Raw genomic sequence first — 22668 nt, 5'->3', positions numbered from 1 at the left:
GCGCTTGATGGTTCGAATAGACTAGCCGGTGTGAAAAAAATTAATGAAGGCCGGTATTTACTGTGAGTTTGTGAGGGCATTCCCAACCCAATAACTAGGATGGTATCCATAGCATTAAATAAGTTGCCACTTAAGACAAAAAATGATGTGGCAAGTGAATAAATGAGGAAAGAGAAGGAAACCATGTCTTGTATGAGACATGGTTCCTACATAACATCCAAGACATCATGTGAGATAAGTAGCATTAAATTGGAGTATGGAATAGTGGTGTTTGCATTGGAAGAATAGTGTCTAGTACTAGTTTCTTGATGACGTGGAGTTTATAGAAACCATGTCTAGTGTTATGGGTTGGGACTGCCCTGAGGGCACGTACTATGGGCATCCAAGCACAATCTCCTAGATGTCACATAAGTTAAAATAGTGAAGTGGAGGAGAGAAGAGATGAGAGAGATAAGCAGCCACCTCTCATGCAAGAGATAACCGCTACACAAAATTCAAGACAAAAGGAAAGAGGGGAAGAGTAGATTGGACAAACAAACATTGGGGCTAGTATATTAGAATTAGTGTAGATGTGAGTATTGTACATGTTACCTCTACATTTATTAGTTGATGATGTGGTCAAGATTAGATGCAAGATCCACCTATTTCATAAAACTTGCCCTGAGGCCGTGACGTGTGGGTTGCCTAGTGTTGCAAATATATAGTGTGAATGTACTTTGGATCTTTTATTATTAAAGTTTTACTTTTGATCATCTTTTATCTAAACTGTTTACTTTGGACTAAACTAGAAAAATATCCGTTTGTTGCAACGGGTAAAATCTATTTACATCCAAATTAATGCTTGCGTGAATAAATTTTGTCATCTCTCAAAAATCGAACGAATTAACAGGGGCGGCCGTATTTTGAATTAAGAAAACACGTAAAACGAAAATGGATAGGGAAAAAATCGTAGTTGAATGCTATGAGATATTTAAGGTTGATCTTTTAAAAACAACTCTCTCACACAAGGGCTCTTCACAGCAGCTAAATACTACTCCATTCTCGAATAACTGTTATTGTTGATTACAACGTCTCACTTTAATCATAAATTACTACTAAATGATTATATTGCGATTCATACACATGTTAATAATAAATGGAGATAGAAGAGGGAAAAAAACATATTTGGATTATAGGATTGAAAAAAAAAGATACATTAGTAGAAAATTTTGGGATTAAAATAAGATTGCAGGATTTGAAAATATAGGAAATTTATGGGAGAACTCTTGGGCGATAACAAAGAATTATTTTATGAGTAGTAATATCTTTTATTTAATATGATCAAGTACTCTCTCATTTTAGCAGAGGGAGGATAGAGTATAAGATTAAGAGAAATTTGAATAATATGTGATTGATTTTTTAGATAATAAAATAAAATTTCAGCTTTTGCTCAATGACCTATGGCACATTATTACAAAGATCCATTAAAGTATGATTGTCTAGTATCTACATATGTGAAAGCAACCAGCTTTCTCATAAACTAATAAGCCACGTCATGTGAATAATAATAGCCTTAGGATGAGAGTAGGAACAAAATTGGACCGTTGGATCCATTTGTGTGTATACCAATCACACATAGGGAGAGTTCCAGATGAATAGGTCCTGTGCATCGATCGGTGCATATACAGATAGTTTAGTATAGATGGAGAGCAGCAGCAGCTCGCCTCATTGACCCACAACTACAGAAATCCATCCACCATAGTGCCAATTATATTACTCCCTTCATCTAAAAATATAGCTACTTTTAATATATAAAACTTATCCTACTTCTATTCCATCATCTCAACCAACTACAACCATTTTCTATTTAATTTCTTCATATACTTTCTATCAGAAACAAAAATAAAACACAACCCTCCCATTTAATTTTATTGCCCTCTCCCTAATCCCTTCAAAAAAACATAAAGGTAGACTCTCTAACTGCAAATATAAGCATCACAAATGTTTAAAATTTATTAAAAAATATAAGGATTTATCTTCAATCTCACCTCCCATTCAATTTATTTTATCTTACTCTTAACTATTTTCTCAACTCCTATCATTCCTCCGTAAAGGGATATAAAAATTTTATATGATTAAACATAATCTTTGTTAAACAATATGGAAATCCTTATATTTAAAAAATAGAGATAATAGTCTCACAAAAATTATCCCGTAATTATCAAGATCCGTCGTCAACTCCTATACACAAGTTATGCCGGCGCTCAGAGTCATGCGAAGCGTGACTGGGTGGCTAGTATATATGATTGATATTACAAATAGTATGGTAGAATTACATTTATTTTGAGATAAAATTTAAATCTAGAATCATACTTTCGGTGGGAAGGAGTAATACTTTTTTCATTCCTCAATCACTGACCGTTGGTGGGTTCTACTACCAAATTGTTTTTCTTATCCTTCTCATCCATTGGTTCCCACTTCCCAGCCATCAATTCGATCTTCTCGTTCCCTTCTTTCATGATAGGCTCCAGCGAGTTGTTGCGATGAGAAGTCAGGAGAACGGAGAATGGGATCGAGATATGTTGTTGGTGTGGGCTTGGCAGCGGAAGAGAGCGGCGGTGTGCGCTCGAGCTACCCAGAGGAGGTTCTTTAGCTTGCCATCGTCTAGGCCAAACTCGATCCGACATCATGGCTGCTGGATAGATACAGATGAAAGGAAGCAATGGTGTGATTTCATGGTGAGCTCAGCTGGTGAGGCTGGTTGTAGTCTAAGATTACGAATTTGGTTTTGCTTTCGCTTTCTCGTCTTGATTAAGAGGACAGGACACGCGCAGGCGCCTTAAGCAGGAGAAGACGATGGCGAGATGTGGTTTCTACTGATATATTCGTTATTTTTGTATTTTGGAGCACTAGTTAATTACTTTCAACTAGGTATATTTGTTATTTTTGCATTTTAAACAACCTAAAATCTTTTCACGAGCACATCACGCTGAGCTTTGTCACGCATGAATGAATGCATCAGTTGAAACTATGGATTGGCCCAGCAACGCATACGGCAAGCATGGTTTGCTTCTGGTAACCTTGCCGTGAAGCTATTCAACCTACAGGATACATCAACAATAGGCATCTCAAAGCTTTCCTACAGAATGTGAGTTTTACAAGTGTTACACATCGAAACCTTGTTAAAATATTGACAGTGTGACCAAGAATTGGTTCCAGGGGTCCAGAATTCAAAGCTATTATATTTGAGAGTATGCCGAAGCAAAGATTTTTCTAACTCCAACAGAAAGAACAAAATGAGAATGATCTGAATCCCTGCATATTGGAATTCTGTCTGCAAAAGAACTGGCAAAAGATGGCTTACATATTCTTCATACTTTGGCAGAGCTAGGGGGTATAATGCTTGGAAGTCTTCCCTGCTCTGCGTTGAGGCTCCTTCACACACTCAAGATAGAGATGTATCAAATCAAAAGAGTCTTGCGAGCCCGATTTCAGCAAGACTGCAAACTTATTTGGCAATTCAAATAATTTCCCAGTTAAACAAGACAGTCACATTTTCTTTACTTCACTTTAGTAACCCTTTGTGTTACATGACCTTACAATTTTGATAACAACTACAATGAAGAAAACTTTTGCAAATCGACTAAATCAGATATACAAATAAAGGGTTAATTAAAAAACACGACAGATAAAGGAGCTGCAAACTGCATATAGTCTGGTCCTTTTGTAGAGAAATTGCCAAAGTTATGTCATTACACTGAGAATGATATGTAATTACACCGAGAATTCCCTATTTGTCTAGACGATACACCATTTATTGAGGTAATATTATTGTATACCAAGAATAACATAACTCTTCAATGATATTTTCAAATCTTCCTACATTTCAGACATATAAATACCAGATAAATGACCATATGTCAAGCAAAGTTTAGACAACCACAAGCTAACAAGGCTTGGAGAAGATCAGGGATTAGTGGGAGGGAACAATGCCATACTTGTTATGAGAGTTCAATAGCACATGATAGATTGGGTCTCGGTACGACACTTGGAAAAGTTGTATGACAATGTAGCCACATGTCGTGATGCTAGATCAAATGAAAAAAAGTGGAAAGGGTCAATAAGTTCCTTACAAATAAATACATCATGATGCGCATAACTCACTGATGAATTTACTATAGATGTTCATATTACGTGACTAACTATTCTTGAGCAGGAAAGTGCCTCCCATATACAAATAAACATAATCTAGACACTACTCATAAGGAGAAGCACTAGAAAATACAAGTGGCAGGAAAAATGTATGCATCATACAGCTAACATGGCACAACCTTCATTGATTTTTATAAGGCATACTTGATTTAAAAGTCTTCAAGATTAAACTTCGATAATTGATTTCTCAAAAAATATATATCAGTAGTTATCAAACTTATATTGTATGAACGCACTTTGAAATGTCAATCTATTGGTATAATTTTTGTATATTATCTATACTTGGGAATTTGACTAATTTGTTGCCAAAATCTGTAGAATATTTTATCTACAGTATTTGATAGGTGGCAGTAACTACTAGTTGCACCTTATGATTAAGAAGTGCAAACAAAAAATATTCTACAAAGTTCATGCAGTAAAATCCAAGTCACAAGGACAAATATAACCCCAATGCAATGTAGCAATATAATCCTTCGAAAGCAACCCAGATGGCAGTAGATATCCAATGAGATGTTTCCTTTATAATCCTCAACAAAAAATTGTGTACCTTCCAAAGCATATTAACAAGCATATCCAGATGGCAGTAGATATCCAGTTTGACTCCTTGTGAGCAACCCATACCTGCAGACATATCACCAAAAATTTACTGATAGAAGATATAGCCACTATGATGGTTTTCTTTTTAATTTACTGATAGAAGATATAGCCACTACATGCAGTGCCTAGGACGCTACCACTCTACCAGCCAGCAGTGCCCTGCCATTTTATAGTTGCAGGACGTATTAATTACTTCATGGAAACACCTTTTCAGTAGGTGGGAGGTTGTGCTAGCATTGCTAATTAGCGCTTATGTTTTTATTTTTAAAAAATAAGATTATCTTCACATATTTTCAAAGAGGAAAGAAAAAAATGATAAAATATACTGGACATAAGGATTAATGTGTTGTAGATTTTAATGGAATATATTTTCATAACAAATACCAAAAAACTATTAGCAGAAAACTGTGGGTGCCATGGCATGATTAGAGCTGAGCTTAAGACAACTGTTCCAAATAACAATAGAGTCATGCAAAAGTAGTTTTAGCAAATAAAAATCGTTTCCCACCGTTTGCACAAAAATATGAACAACAATTTCCAAGATGCAGATGCATTCATGCAGGCAAACTAGTGTGTCGCACAAAATTACTTGGAACAATTTCTAAAAACCAAAGAATGTAATTTACCGATATTGCGAAGACATTTATATAGAAGTCAATTAAGGTTGCCGCCATCCACCTGAATGCAAAGGAAAATATTAAATTTGATATTTTTCTAATTGATAACACAAGTATAATAAGGAAAAAAGAAAATAAAAAGTGCCAGACAACATCTACAGAGTTAGCATGTTTGAAGCATGTACTGATAAATTTAACAAATCATGTGAAAACATATACAACACTATACTAATCGAAAATGTACTTCCAGAGCATTACTTAGGGCTGGCCTCCAAAATTCTTTTTTTAACTCTGCATGGACTTCCTGTGCTTCCTACTCTTATGGTGAAAATAGTCATGAAAATTTCTCAAATAATTTGGTAGTGGTGATACAAAATAAATCTATCAACTATCATGATAGAAAATTTCAAATCTAAATTTGATGTGGACATGAAGAAATAGAAAGGAAAAATTCAACGGAAAGTGGAATGGCAAAAAGAAAAAGGGAAAGCTACTATTCACTGATATTTGTTTTTTTGTTTCTCCCAATACAAGCCACATTTGCAGTTGAATTTTTACACATTGTTTTTATAGATAATGATCTATACTGCTAAGTTATTTCAGAATTTTTTATGACTATTTGCAGTCAAATTTTTAGAAGATAAGTCCAGAACACAAGTAAAATGTTCTCCTTGCCTGTACACAACTATGGTAAGTGCTAAGTGCTCCTAACAAGACAGTTACTAGTTTAACTCTTGAATGTAAATTCAGCATAGGGTGCTTATAGCACTTGTAAATACACATTTGTCTTGCTTATTAAATATATTATTTTCAAAATTTCCTTTAGCTGTATTATCAATCTATGCCTCTGTGATCTTTCATTCAATCACTGGGATTTATCCATTTTGCTTGCTGCATTCAACTGGACTTAGAATGTACTTAAAGAAAATAAGGTTTCTTAAATAATCTGAGCAAATATGGTTCACTTACGGGGTCAACAAGTCCTTCCTGAAAGGTAGTCCATCAGTGATGACAGTATAAATTACGACTGCAGCCATCATTGCCCCCAAAATGCTGAAAATAATTCTCCCAATTATGACAAAAGAGGACTTTCTTTCGGATAGATCTCCTTGCCTGAAAAGAAGTTGAGAAACACCTCAAAACACAGAAGATAAGAATAACAATTGATATATGAACAACAATATTCCTTAGACATCCAGAATGTGACACAAGGTCACCACATTGGTGAGAGCATGCACTATGGAACTATGGAATTTGGAGTGTTAGGTATATTACTCAACATATGAGGGATCTAGACCCAAAAGATGCAAAAACTGTGAAAGCAAAAGTTTCTTGTTGTAGGTGTTGAAATCTACAGGATAACACATTTCACAGGTCCCCCCAAAGTTGAAAGAGAACATAGCGTAACCATGAACCAATATAAGCTTCTTATAGTCCATGTCCACCAGACCATCAGTGCCCCCAGCCCAGAAAAAGAACAAAATTGCCAAATCCATTTCTGTTTTCAATATCAGCATGTAAAAAAAAAACTTTTTTTTACTTGATTTGCCAAATTATGCTGTCAAAAGCATCAAACTAAAATCTTTTCATCCTGCATACGCTAGGAAAAATTTGAATCTGTACCTGAGGAATAAAAGATCAAGTGGATCTTGTGAAGGTCCGGAAGTTTTTATTTCAAAAAGCTTCACAACAACATAAGCACATGTAGCAATACTGAAAAGATAACAGGAAAAAAGGATGATCACATTAGGTAAAATGAATATCTCCATTCAAACAGAATTATGAAAGTTTGACAAGCCACAAATATTATCAAGAAGGAAATGAGTACCTGCCAAAACAGTACAACAGAACTACCCAAAAGAAAGAACTAATCCAATTTACTTCCTTGTAGATAACCCAAGTCTGCAACATGCAAGAACATCTCTAGCTCACATCAAGATGAAATAATATTTAAAATTGTATCTCCATACATGAAGCGGACAAATAAATAATGATTTTCTTTTACATTATTTATATCATGTAGAGCAAAGCATTTGAGTGGTCAACCCTTGCAGATCCAAATATCCTTTAGTTTGTGTATATATTTAAGGTGGAATCTAGAAATTGTTTGTCTTAATCAGGGGAAAGGAGCTAATTAGGATAAGACACACAAAAGAATTCTCTGTTAGTTTTTCAGTGGTACACAGATTGGAGTTGGAGCAGAAATATCAGCAAAAGCTCCAAACTTCACACACACACACACAAAAAAAAAATACATGTTAAGAGAGATAATACAACAAAACTTCTCTACTATCATTTCATATCTGAGATCAATCGTCATGCAATTTAGTTAAAGCTTCAACCAGTTAGATACCATTCCCTCATACAGATCAGGAACTATGTTTGGTGGAAATCAAAATTTCACCAGATTCGCAAATTTAGCAAACATTTTATCAATTGAGTACACACAGAAAAAAAAAAGGTCTAACTCCAAGCATTATATCTCCTATGAAATATGTTTTGGCAACATTGAATTTATTCGTAAATAACAGATTTAAAAAATGGTAGAACATATTGCACTTTTGTACAATGCATGCAAACAATTGACTGCTGCCGCTTTCACTTCACGCTCCAGAAAATAATTCCTTCTAATCATACTGCTTGTAAACACTTCCTTCGTAACAAAATAACTAGTTGGTGAAGAGGGCGCAAAGTACAGCACAGAGATAAATGAATTACCGAAATCGCAGTCACATTGACATAAAAATCAATCAGTGTTGCCACCAACCACCTACACAGAGAAAAATTACAACTTCAAGTTAAGGCGCTTTTGGACAATAGTTCTGACCTCCCTACTCTGATGCAACACATAGTTCATTCGTTAAGAACATACAAACTCTCTCAAAGCCTTGGGCACAAACTACAAACCTAGAGGTCTAGAGCATAATTGGTGCACTTAATTATCCAAAGTTGCATCCATCGAGAACTACCTATACTTCCTGTCTTTCTGCAGCACCATTGTGCAGGTCACAGACAATAACATTGGAATAATACTTAAAATAGTACTAGTGACTCCCAACATTTGCTAATCATTACGCCTAAATTTAAAACAAAAATCCAAAAGCTTGAAATGGTCTACTTTAGTAAAAAAAGCAATAGCTGACTAACAATCAGTAACTAGCACATCTGAAATTAGCCAGCACTACCAAAATTCGCGGCAGTAACTAGCACCCAATCCTCTTCCATGGAGGGGGAAGGAAAACGAAGTGGTGTATCAACGCACTCACGGGGTGAGCAGCTCGAGGCGAAACGGCGAGCCGTCGGTGACGCAGGTGTACACCAGGGTGCCCAGCATGAGAGCGCCCAGCGCCGCGAACACCGCCCTGTACACGCCTATGGATCCCGCCGCCGCCATGGATGCGCCCGCTGGCCGCCGCGCGGTCGCCGAGGGTATCAAACGAAGTGGTGTATCAAACTAAACTACCAAAAACTCACCGCGAGACGAAATGGGGAAGCGGGGGAATTCGTCGGCGGAAGAGTCGTGCGAAACAGTACAGAAGGGAAATTTCCTCATCGGGCGAGTGGACGGGACGCGGACACGTCGTGGCGGAGGAACCGGAGGCGGAGGCGAGGCCACGTAGGCGGAATGCGCCTACACCGTAGGTCGCAGTGGAGGAGGAAGGCGTGGGAGTCGGGAGGGGTGGAGGTGGGGATCCGAGCTCGCCGCCGGCCGCCGCGCGCCGCGCGGCTCCGGCGATGTCGGCGAAGGGTAGAAGAGACGGGTTCAATGGGCTGGTTAGGCTATGGGCTGGATCTGATTGGACCTAAAAGTTACCGTTAGGCCTTTCTTTTTAAGGCCCAAAGCAAATTGGGTCAATCTGTGAAGCAGGCTTCATTTTGCTTTAAATTGAAGTTTAAGGGCCCATCATCAGAAATATAATCTTGTTCTTTGGCAACACACATCATGTCCAACTGATTTTGGCCTCAGTTCACTGAATGAATATTGCAGTTTATGAATTTTTTTCCCTACAGAAAACTTTGGATTAATTGTTTGCATACGGACTGTGATGATTCCCAATTATTCAAATCCAAATAGAATTAACCTCACAATTTCACTAAGGTATACATCTCCAATGTTTCTCTCCAAACATGGCCACTTGGTCAGTTAAAAGACCAGGCAGTGATCCACCCTTAACTTTTACTACTCTTTCTCCACAAACTACTAAACTGTTGTTTTTTTAAATAAAAAAAATATTATAGGAAAATTACTTTAAAGAATCGTATTAATTTATTTTTTAAGTTTTTTAAGTTAATACTTAATTAACTATGTGCTAACTCAACCCTCCATTTTGCATGTCGAGGAAAAACGGTTCTCAAACCTTTGCTTCAAACATAGCCGAGACATCTTTTTCTTCTCTTCCATCAAATGACTCGCAGACCTCCGGCAATGATGTAAATTGTCACGACGTTTGCAGACAAGAACCACTGGCATCTCATCACCGAACAAATTTCGTCAGCTCCGGGACGGTTTTGCCTCGGCGTTCAGTCACAACGCCGTGACAGCCGCAGCAGCAGCAGCAGCAGCAGCTGCAGTAAATGGCTAGACGACGGCGGAGAGAGTCAGTAAATTGGTCGGCCGGCCGGCTACCCGGCCCAATCTCCGCAGCCAAGCCAGCCGCCCTGACGTACGACGCCCGCGCCTCGGAGTGATGGACCCAACCGCCGCAACACCATCAATCCGTCAGAAAAATCCGCCTTGATCGATCGATCGATTGATTGCTCGTCGCGATGGCCAAGGTATCTGCATCCGAAACCGCTGCTTTCGTCACTGATCCATTGTACTATATTCGTCCCGAAATATTACTACTAACCTAGCTAATGATTAGATACTTTATAGTATAACAAATCAAAATAGGTTTCAGTTTAAATTTGTTGTACTAGAAAATATCCGATCATATATTAGATAGCAACATTTTGACACGGAGCAAGTATATCTGTATCAGCAGCGATGACGCGCTAGCTCCAGCTATATATCAGCAGCAGCCGGCCGGCCATGCATCGGGTTGTCTGCGTGAGAGGTGGCATTGGCTTGGCAGGCAGAGATGCATACGCATCCATGCATGCAGGAAAAAGATAAGCATGGATCGAGTGACATTTCGTTCCAATCTTGGGCTATCTTGTGTAGATCAGATAAGGAAGGAGACGCATATATAGCCGCTGAGCTAGCTGACGACATTGCAGCCTGCAGACATCGATCGAGCTACCCTGCCGACGAAGCATGACTATGTACTCCCTCCGTTTCAAAATATTTGACACCGTTGACTTTTTAGCACACATTTGACCGTTCGTCTTATTCAAAAATTTTTGTGAAATATGTAAAATTATATGCCTACATAAAAATATATTTAACAATGAATCAAATGATAGGAAAAGAATTAATAATTACTTAAAATTTTTGAATAAGACGAACGGTCAAACATGTGTTAAAAAGTCAACGGCGTCAAACATTTCGTAACGGAGGGAGTACTATCTTTCTTCAATTCAGCAAAATAGGCTAGAGAGCGATCACACGTGTGCGCAGCCCTGCCTGCGTGTGAAAGATACGTGTAATGTCATATCGCTCTTGCAGAATCTATCAACTTTTATGGGGTTAATTAAAAACGTCTGAATTTCGCCCATAACATGGCTGAACATGGATAATAACTTAATTAACCGACGATTGGACCACTAAAAGTATTATATTGTTTCTTCCTTTTCTTTAATCTCGCTTTCAATTTCATACTCTGCGTTTCTTAATTCTTATGTTACTCCAAAGTAAACGGTCTGACATGTGAAGTTTCAGAAAATACTAGAGAGGTTTCATCATAGCAAACAGCTGGTGGAATCAGAATGAACCAGCAAAGCAGAGCAAATTTTCTTCTGATGCATCGTACTCCTGATCTGGGACCAGGTCTTTATTATTGTGGCTGCTAACTTCATTGATAGACAAAGTAAGCGTATTAATAAGTTCATTAAATCTAAAGTCAACCACTTGATGTGCTCTTGGATGCTCTAGGTATTAGTCTTGTCCTTTGATTTTCTTATGTTTCCTTGACATGATGCAGCTCTGAAGTAGGTTACACACTAATCACTATCATGTGCTGCAGTTAGTTCAGGCGACCTAAATTTCTGGAGCCGTCCTGAACATGATCGATCATTATAAAATTACTAATAAAAAATTAACAGATAGTTTAAAGTCATGATCAGATTGAAACATATACAACCAAGTTTGAGAGGAGGATCATCTCATCGTACCTGTACTTTTTTTACAAGGTCTCATATTTTATTTTGCGACATGATGGAAGCTCGTCACTTAAACTATACATCAGTCAACTTCTTTCTTCAGTTACATAATTCGAACACATCGCATAACAAATCATATGTTTGGTACAATTTTTTTTTAAGCACAGAAACAAACAACTGTCATCTGTACTAGTTTTTGTCACCACAACCGATTGAGATCTTTGATAAAGCCTCGCCATTGCTTTCAAGATAAAGAAAGAAAACATCTCAACATGATTTCTGAAACTTCTTCGTTAAGTTCTTGCAGCCAATAGCATAAAAAGCAATGCTTCTCCACACTTCTAATGCTCACGAAAGCAATTCGAGGAGAGATCTTGTTGTGTGTACATTGGATGCCACTAACAATCGTAGCTTGGTTGGCCTGCCTCTCCCAAGAACAGCCTTTACGTTTGTTTATTCCAAAGGGAATTCGCAGTTCAGATGTAGGACAAAAAACTATCACTAGTTCATCCTTGCTCTGTCCTGCTACCAAATTAGGAAGTACTATCCTACTGTGTCATATTGTTGTGGCTAGCAAGCTGCTTGCAATTAATAATGGGTTAAAACAAAGTTATATAAAAGATTAGTGATCCAAATGATGTGTTGAAGAATTCCCCGACAATTGCTGGTGGCTAATTAACATGGTTAAAATGCGGCTATAAATTATGGACGATCGACAAGCGACCTCAAGTTCAAATTGCCTGCAGTCTGTAGAAGTTTTCGACCACAAGACAGTTAAAAGGATGTCAAAAAATAAAGTGAATCGATCAGTGGAAGAAAAGGCATTAGCAATATATTCTTACAATAATTCATAAGAGATATTCCACTTGAACAAACAAGAAAAGACGGTGACCCCATGGATAGTGACCAAATAAGAATCAGAACACAAGATTCTCTTATAAACGACAGAGATTAGATTCCATACAAGATTAAATAATCTGTTATAACAACCGGAAGTTGATCTCTACAAGTAGTAGAACGTACTATTAGCATTATCACAGTACAAGTTCCAATAATTTATTTATGACTTGTAACAATAGAAAAATCTATTGTAATATCGGTAGTTGATATGGTAGTAAAAACAGAAACGGTACATTGGATTAGAAACAATAAACGGTTTAGACTGATTTCTACTACCAGTAAAGATTATTATAAAATATCCCGGTTAAGTCTATTTTTTATTATATATAATTCATCGGACAATTAAAAGATAGGAGTTTTTTATGCAGCTCAGTTACCGTAGCCAAAATCAGCCAATATTCATACTAATCACATTTTTTTTCACTTCAAATAGTAGTATAGTCCACAATTCTTCCATTTGTATTGAATTTTTCTCCCGTGAAAATGGTGACCCAACAGAGTATTTTTTTTCCCTTTAGGGATCATTTGTTTTAGTCGAGAAATTAGTTGAATTATTGCCAGTTACACTAACTAAAACTTTTATCCAAATGCATATAATCGCGATCGATAAGTCACAGAACATTCATATCCAAAACTGATTAAGTGGTAATAAACTAAACTAAAAGGACTATATATATTACACTATATACATAATTGGTTAAAAGAATGACCTAGGTGAGGCAAGGTGGTAGTAAGGTTGGTTCAATATACTCCCTCCGTTTTAAAATGATTGACGCCGTTGATTTTTTAAAACATGTTTGACCATTCGTTTTATTAAAAAAATTAAGTAATTATTAATTATTTTTCTATCATTTGATTCATTGTTAAATATATTTTTATGTAGGCATATAATTTTACATATTTCACAAAAGTTTTTGAATAAGACGAACGGTTAAACATGTGCTAGAAAGTCAACGGTATCAAACATTTTGAAACGGAAGGAGTATATGAATATGATGGATAGGCAAAAAGAAAGTCTAGGCAGGAGGAGGCCTCCACATGGTCTAATTATTTATCTGCAGGAGTAAGCCACATCTCTGTATGTGGATGTCAATCCTTAATAAAAGAGTAGTATATGTGGGAATAGAACCGCATGCTCCTATGCGTTCCATTTACAGGCTTCCCGAAAAGAAGGAGAGAGATTATATTCCTCCTATGTATGGACAGTGGGAACAAGATCCATGTTTCTCCAGTGTTCTAAAATCTAATTGAGTTTAGTTAGATATGTGGATCTTAGACAAGATTGCCTACACTAGGGGGAACTAGCTAGGCGATATTTCCGTTATATATATATATATATGCACGTACGGAGATGTAGAATGATTAATTTGTCAACTAGCTAGCTAAGGTTACTAAGTATTAAAATTTAGTCATATATTCCCTCTGTTTTTTAATAGAGAATACCGTTGACTTTTAACATATATTTAACTATTCGTCTTATTCAAAAATTCTATGAAAATATGTGAGATATAAATCATGATTAAAGTACTTTAAGTAACGAAACAACTCGATCCAACAAAACAAATTATAATTACGTAATTTTTTTTAATAACACGAATGATCAAATGTGTGATAAAAAGTTAACAGCATTATTTATTAAAAAATAAAGATAGGATGATATATATAGGTGGATAAACACTAACTAAAACAAAAAAAATGTTAAAGCATCTTTAGGGCATCACCAATGTATATGGCAAAGTAATCCATATAGATGGAACCCACATAAATAGTTTATCCCTATGACAATGTTCACAATGTATATAGATACAAGATATCATTAGAAGAAGAGAGAGGAGTAGAGATAGATAATATAATTTATTCCATATTGGTAGTCTATATGCATATGGGTGTCTTTTGCTATTTTTTTTATATGGACTAGTTGCACAATGAGAATAGGTGGCTGAATAGAATATTCTATTGCTTATGGACTACTTTTACGCCACATTGTGGATGCCCTGGCGAAACAAAACTTTATCTCGAGCCAAATGGCGCCCCGTATCATTCTACTCTCGTAAGTATAGGAAAAGAAGGGCAAATCCAATGTTCTGATCACCGAATACTTTTATACATGTATACTAATTATTTGCTTTCACTTTTTCAAATAGACGTTTTACATATATACTAATTGTACGGTAGTAGAATAATTTTTTTATACTAGTAGTAGAATTCATGATTAAACAATTAAGATATAATATACTTGTAATAATATTGAAAGTACCTACTAGTAATACTATGTACTCAATAGAGACTGTCATAAAGGTACTTGTGTTTAACTAATTGTTTGTTCTTTTTTTTCCACCACTTGGAACGGCCTATCCATACGTACAGAAGTTCATATAAATTGTAGAGCGGATATGTTCGAAACAATCGATCAAGCTGTATACGTTTGGAAGCAGTGGCGGAACCAGCACCACCGTGAAACCCGGACGAGTAATAGTGATTTTTCGGTGACCGACTGATTTTTATACACGTCAATGGCTAACGGCGATGGAGATAGCAGCGGCGGAGGTCGGGCGGCCGCGCGCCCAACCTGCCCGGGAGCTATCAATCCGCCGCTGATTGGAAGAGATATAAACTTGCATTGGGAAATTCCTCAGAGCTTTCATGTGCTTTGGAGGAACCAAGTTCTGTCAGTATTCGAATCACGACCAATAACACACTTTACAAGTTGGACTACGACAAATGCAGAAGGTATCGCTGTTGGTAGTTTTTTGTGGTGCCACCGAATTTTAATTGACAAGATGGTCTATACGGAATCGATACCCGGTACAGAGAAAAGCAACATCAAAGGACGGTGCGACCATCCTCAATCCTCATGGAGTCATGCAGCAAATTGTCACGGCAGCGACCAGATCAACCTTGAAATCAAAGAGAATTTAAACGGATCATTCTTTGCAGCTAACCCACTATCATGCATATGAACACTTAGTGCGAAAGTTTTTTGCTTGTTCTTATCGCAATGATGTGGAGAAATAACGGTCCTTGGAAAAACGTGTCATGCAACATTGCAAATTTAATTTGTAATTTTATATATACATGCAACTGTAAATATGTGCAAGCATGGGTGGATGTTTACTAGTAGGTTTTGTGCTTAAGCATTCTCATTCAAGCTCAAATTTTATAAACGTGCTATTTTGTTAGTGTTATTTATTTTGAAATTGGAAATCCTTGTAATAATGAATGGTTGAGTGCATGTCTTATGTAGAGGCCGGAATAATATATTCCTTTATTAAAAAATGCATGCAACTGGAAATAATTAATTAAAGAACTCCTGAAAAAAACAATCAAATTAGAACGCCTGAAGAGGACAACATGGACTAACGCGGTGATAAAAGCAAACAAATGCACGGTCAATTTCCAGCTTAACTTTTGGTAATTAATTTCTAGCAATTTTGACGGTTAATTCCACGTGGAGAATGCTTGCAGTTTTTATCGACATTTTTTACTTGGCAGTGCGCGCTTACCAGTTACCTAGCTATATGTTTAATATTCCGAGCACAAAATGGAGCCTTGATCCTCTGGGAAACAGCTACGTTAGTGATTGGCTTCTTGTTGGCTGCCATTAATCCAACTTGCAGTGGCTGATTCCTGGTCCAACATTCCTATGAAAAATAGCATTTTTGGTAGTCGGCTGAAATTTCTTAGATATGTTTTTTCAATATATATTTGATATTATTGCGTATATGGACTGTGGGTTCACGAAAGTACGTACAATTTTGTTTTAAATTAGAACAATATTTGTTTCACACAAATTTTAAAAAAATGGATCGTTAGGTGTCGATGAAATGGTTAAATTTAAGAGTAATCGATACATTAATTAGATAAACTAATTAAATCTTGGCAAAAAAAAATTTAACGTACCACACCGTTACGTTAACAGACAAAATCAAGCACCATGAGGTTCTTATGTGTACGTACACGAATCACTACTTGCACAATTATAGCTAGTCTTTGGTTAGTGCGACCAAGGGAATAGGAAAGGAACGTCTCATGACTAGGTTTTGTCCATATATTTGGTTGGTGGGACGAACAAGAATAACGTAGCATGCATGATAGCGGCTTGTCACATTTAGGGAAATATTCTCCTTATAGTCAAATTAGCTTTGGTTAGAAAATTAGCCTTTTTAATGAATATTAGTGTTTGTTTTGCTTATTATATATGTGAAGTAATTATAATTAGTACTAAAGTATTATAGGAATACTCTCAGGAAACATTAATAAACAGTAGTGTGCACAATTTATGCACATTTAAAATTTTCCTTTACCCTAATTTAGTAGTTAAGCTATCTTATGGATGTCCTATCCAGTCTCAACAAAAACAGGCACGGCTAGAGAAACCATCTTTGATCGGTTGGCCAAATTTCATAATAGTCCCGGTTGTATTAAAAACCAGGACTAAAAATATCTTTAGTTCCGGTTTAAAAGCTTAGGGGTACTTTTTGATCTTTAGTCTCGGTTGGTAACATCAACTGGGACTAAAGAACATTTTTAGTCCCGGTTCAAAAGAGGGCAGGCAGTGTTAGACCCCTATATTTTCTTTAGTCCTGGAACTAAAGATCTATTTCTCCTTTAACTCCTCTATCTCTTCCTTCTCCTTCTCCTCCCATTCCCCCTCCTCCCCACACCCCACTTCTCTGCACGCGGCGGCGGAGGGCCGGGCAGCTCGCGGAAGGAGGCGGCCTACTCGGCGGCGGCCTGCGCGGCGGCGGGCGGCGCACCGGCGGCCGCTCTGCTCGCCTGCCGCCGGCGGCGGCGCAGCAGCGGCTAGATATGTTATTTTTTGAGAATTTGTGGTTTGGATCTGAGATGTATTTGATATGTATGTGATGTGAATATGTGATGTATTTTTGATGAATTTTGCAAAACTTGTGATGTAATTTTTTTTAAGATTTTGTGATGTATTTGGAGATGATCGATTTGAGATTTTACGATTCAGGGATGATTGATTTGGGATTTGACGATTCGGGGACAGGGATGGAGTGAAATCAATATATTAAAAACAATGAAGAAAAAAAAATAAAGGAGCAACCGGACCTAGCCCGGCTCTATCTTTATTCCCGGTTAGTAACACCAACCGTGACTAAAATTTGATTTTTACTCCCGGTTATTTTACCCGGGACTAAAGATCAATTTGTAGTCCCGGTTGAAAAACCAGGACTACAAAAGTTATCAATCGGAAGTAAAAACCACTTCTCCACCAGCGAGGACAAGACTATTATTCCAGTTCCCTTTGCAATTAAGATGTGATAAATCTCTTTCGGTGCAATTTCTTTTAGAAATATCTGTGTCACAGTGTTGCAAAACTATTTTTAATGTCACTATATTCAATCAATATCACCACAGATGCCGGCCTGCCGCCACAGCTCCAAACGCCGCAGTTCATCTGATCACGCCAGTTGTGCACTGCAATCCTGCATGGCTTTGCATCGCTTTTGCATGGCATCGATCACGCATCACGCGTGTCATCCAAGTTAGGTACTACTCGATCGGCTACTCGCTAGAAAATCCCCCCCCCCCACCCCAGCAAAATACGAATTAATTATGGTTTGATTAGCAATATACAACGAAAAGGCACTTAAGTATACTTACCTTTTTATCGACGCCATATCTATATAAACCGATCTGGCGATCTCGATAACTCTCGGCCGTACGTACGAGCCGGAATCCGCACAAAAGCTCATCCTGCTTACGTGACCGACCCAATCATTCCGTGCGTGGACCGACCGACCAGATCACAAGAGGATCGGACCGTACGTGTACACGGAACAGGATGCCGGTAGGTACGTACTCCATCCATTTTAAAATATATATTGCATATTTTTATTTTCTTATATAACATTTTGATCAACAGGTACTCTATTATGATATGGTTTATAAAAAAAATTAACGTATCCGATAATATCGATAAATTTAAAGCCGGCACTTGGCCAAATGTGCCGCTAAATCGGATAGAGGGTCTCGTACCAGCGTTTGTCTTCAAAAGTGGTTGTATCTTCAAATATATTTTTTTGGTAATTCGAACAAGGTTATAAATAATTACTTCACTAATATACATCATTATGTGATATGAACGATATATTAGTGAAATATTTGTTATTTAAAGTCTTGTCTTAATAAAATAAAATATGTTCTATACTTTAAAATGCAGGTAGTACGTGTGAGTGGTATGTTCTACTCTCTCCGTTAAAATATATGAATTTCTAGGTGTCGGATATTCTTTTGACCAGATTTATTTACGAAATACATAGAAATTCTTTTTCCTTTTAATGGAGGGAGAGTAGCTGTTGACGGGAAATCAACGGTCAACTCACTAGGGCTGTGTTCTTCCCCCATTTTTCCAACTCACCTTTCTCGTTTTTCGCGCGCACGCTTTTCAAATTACTAAATGGTGTGATTTATAAAAAAACTTTCTATATAAATATTGTTTTAAAAAATTATATTAATTTATTTTTTTAAAAAATAGTTAATACTTAATTAATCATGCAGTAATACGAGCTTCATTTTACGTGTCGGAGGAGGGAACACAGCTTAGTTAACTACTCCCCCTACTCGTAAAGGAAGTCAATTTTGGACAGCTGACTCGGTCTCTGAAACACAACTTTGACTTCTTGTTTCTATAAAAATATTGAAAAGTGTATGATAGTATTTTTTTAAGACACATCTATTCATATATTTTTTACATTTTAAACCCAACAACTTGAGAGTTATTCATGATTTATATTCCTAAGATTTAATTTAAACATTGTTCCAAACGATTACCTTTATGAGTACGGAGTACGGAGGGAGTACGCAGCTAGTACTAGCTGCCGGATTAATTTGGAGATGAGCAGATCTCCTGTCGAGTCTATAACTATTCTTAACGTACACATCTGATTCAGTACTGTTACTTTGCTTTAAGTGTGTCATGTCTTTGTGTCTCGCCAGCTTTTAATTTGTGTGGTTAAAAAGCTAGAGATGGGAGAGGAATAATTTGACTGGCCGTCTCAGCAGCAGAATCGTCAGGTCAGGGTCGATGTAAAGCTAGCTGCTGCTAAATATCTCGATGCAAATTATCTTCTTCTTCTTCTTCTGAAAGAGAAGAAGAAAAAAAAAGAAGACAAAGGAAAAAGAAAAGGATAAGGAGATATCTGCATCGATCTGTCACGTTTGGGTTGTACATTTTTCCCGTCTTGATGATCCATCGATCTTGACCCCTGAGACACGCTACAGTTTCTGCCTCTTTAATTTGTTGACGTCCAAGGCAGTTACTCCCTACATCTATAAAAGTTACACATATTACTTCTGACACCAAAACCAAGGAGAAATTAAATCATCTTAGATGTTATAAAATCAAAGAGTGAATGCAAGCATGCAACCAATGAGTATTTAGATGACTCCTTGGGTTCTAATAAAACATTTAATTTATCTCTTCATTTAAGTTTTAAATACATAAAGACTACAGATAGGAACAACTTATTTGGAAAAACTCAAATGTGAAATAGATATAACTTTTGTGGATGGAGGGAGTACAACTTTGTGATAATTAATATCAAATTTAAAAATTATTAAATTAAGGAATAATAGATTGAGACATTGAGACAGGTACAGCTCAATACTCGTATTTATTAATTTCAAAATTTCAAAATATTAAATTATAAAAAAGTAACTTATAACTCCCGTCGCCAGTTAGGACTTCTAAAACTATTAAACTATAAGAAAATGGAATAACATAGTTCCCTCAGTATTTCGTGGAATTAAGGTTAAGTGAGAAATGGTATGGTTGAGGTTGGTTGGGATGAGAAAGTAGATGAATAAATTAAATTAGAGATAGTTCTGATTAGTTGAGATGAGAAAATAGGTAGGGAAGTAGCTATATTTACATGGTTGTAATTGATTCAGATAAGAAGATAAGTGGAGAAGTAGGTATATCGTGAGATAAATTTAAATGCTGAAAATTAGTTAGATTTATGGACGGAGATAGTACTAACTATAGAGTTGGATTTTAGAAATATTATTGAAATTGAATGGTTGTTCGAAACTACACGCCTCGTAGCCACACCTATCCTGCTCCTCTCCTCTCACATGTACATGTTCTATTTCTAAGCTCTCGACCCATACCCTAATGGGAAAAAAAACTATCACCCTTTTTGGCTTAAGAGATTTATCTTTATACTCTACCCCACTTCCTCTCCTCCTGATGAAGAAAAATTGCTCACACCCTTCTAGTTAAATTTTTTTATATTGGTAACTCCCTTCCCTAATCCCTCTCATCTTCCTAATAAAGAAAAAAAAAACTCTCACCCCTCTTGGCGTATGAAGCATCAATCAATTATCTTGGTAGGCTCTCTCGTGATAAAAAAGTTAACCTCAAGAAAAAAATATCTCGACAATTTATTTACCCGAAAATTGGTTCTCTCACTAGTTTCTTGCTCTCCCAAAGTAAAAAAAGAAAAGGGTGAGGCTAACAAGGAAGTGGGAGAGTAGAGGGGATGAGAGGCGAGTGAGACAGTAGAGAGGACGCGGGGGAGGGTGGGTGATAGGTGAAGATCCTAGCGATAGAACAAAGGTGAGAGTTTTTTTTTTCTTAAATTAGGAGGGGAACAGGAGCGGGTTGGTGACTGAGGAGTGTTACTTATGCTAAACAACGCCTACCCAGTTATGGAATTTAAATCAACTAGGAAGGTAGCCCGTGCAAATGCGCGGGCACCTTATTTAATGATGTTTGAAATTTTGTGATGAATATTTATGTATAAGATTTTTTTTCAAAAAAAAATTATTTTTTTACTCTTCTAAATCTGTGTTTATCAATATTTTTTGGGATTGTTTTGGAAGCTTGTTTCGATCACTAGACGTACGGACGTGCATTAAGAGGTGACATGTTTTTGGATATTTGTCTATATGCATATGTGACTATGGAGATAAGTTGGACCGACGGGAACGTCGGATCCTTTGAGAGGGTGTCTTAGACATCCTAGTGCAATTAGGATGTGGTCTATATTTTTTTATTTAAAGAATTTGACATGTGTTGTCTATAAGCATTGTGTGCACATGAGTAGTAGTACTATCTTGCTATTTAAGCAAGAGTGTAGCCAACCTGTAATGCATTGTCCCTCCAACCATATTATTTTTGGTTTGACTATTTTATGCGAAGCGAGAATAAAAGTGTAAGTGAGGTGATATTTATAAGTAAGCGTGCCAGTTGGATGGAGGCTGGGCTGCCTTCTTCTGAAGGACGGGTTGTTACAAATTGTAAACTAAAATTACTTGCATCATGTCGTCTTAAATTTATGAGAAAAATATGTCACAATAATGAAGTTGGTTCATATGAAAATATCATTTTTATACTACATGTTTTTATTTTTAAAAATATTTAGCATCTTAATTTAAACTTTATTTTTTTCTTGTATACTAAATATTTCTTCGTAGATTTTACGATATATTAATATAAGAAATTTTCTATTAAAAATATGATAATATGACATCTTTATCTAATTAAACAAATACTCATGTACTTCTATTTACTTCTACTACCTCCATCCATAAATCGAAGGATTTAAATTTTATATCCTAAAATATAAGTAATTATTAATACTACTCGTTTCATCCAGCCATTCTTCTTTTAATTTTTATTTACACTAACCATCTCCTTATTTAATGAGCCTTATTTAATGATGGGTATCTTAGTATTTTTTTTCATTCCTCCTTGATTTCTACTCCCTCCGTCCCAGAATATAAGAAGTTTTAGAGTTGGACACAGTTATTAAGAAAGTAGGTAGAATTAAATAGGGAGATGTTATGTTGGGTTGAGAAGTAGAGGTAGGTGAGAAAAGTGAAAGGTGGAGGATTGTGATTAGTTGGGAAGGGAATGTTGGTGGTAATGTTGTTATATTTGGGACAAATCGTAAGTGCTAAAAGTTGTTATATTTTGGGACGGAGTGGGTATAAAATTTTAGGATCCATTATAAGACGGAGATATATAGTAACAAAAAAGAGCTTCATTCAGAGACAGATTTTTTCGTACCTTTGTAGATGGATTTAGCTTTACATATTTGTATAGGTAAATAGACCTGGTATACAAGTTGAG

At 36.5% G+C, this 22668-nt stretch overlaps 1 protein-coding gene across 3 annotated transcripts; it reads right to left on the bottom strand.

Moving 5' to 3' along the window:
- Positions 1 to 3099: 3099 nt before the first annotated feature.
- Positions 3100 to 8916, bottom strand: LOC4341379 (uncharacterized). 3 transcript variants are annotated; one of them, XM_015785591.3, is made up of 9 exons: positions 8672 to 8916; positions 8124 to 8175; positions 7234 to 7307; positions 7029 to 7118; positions 6375 to 6518; positions 5415 to 5466; positions 4739 to 4812; positions 3978 to 4067; positions 3100 to 3423 (listed from the first exon to the last, which is right to left on the bottom strand). In XM_015785591.3, exons 1-9 carry the CDS (start codon positions 8797 to 8799, stop codon positions 3417 to 3419), a joined length of 711 nt encoding a protein of 236 aa, XP_015641077.1. In that variant the 5' UTR covers positions 8800 to 8916; the 3' UTR covers positions 3100 to 3416. The 3 variants fall into 3 exon arrangements, with proteins under 3 accessions (XP_015641077.1, XP_015641072.1, XP_015641076.1); XM_015785586.3 differs by having other exon boundaries at positions 3100 to 3414; XM_015785590.3 differs by lacking the exon at positions 3100 to 3423 and adding an exon at positions 3669 to 3858.
- Between the last annotated feature and the right edge of the window lie 13752 nt (positions 8917 to 22668).

This window comes from Oryza sativa, chromosome 6 (genome assembly GCF_034140825.1).
Source record: "Oryza sativa Japonica Group chromosome 6, ASM3414082v1".
NCBI lineage: Eukaryota > Viridiplantae > Streptophyta > Magnoliopsida > Poales > Poaceae > Oryza > Oryza sativa.
This window is presented reverse-complemented; position numbering and strand designations above follow the sequence as displayed.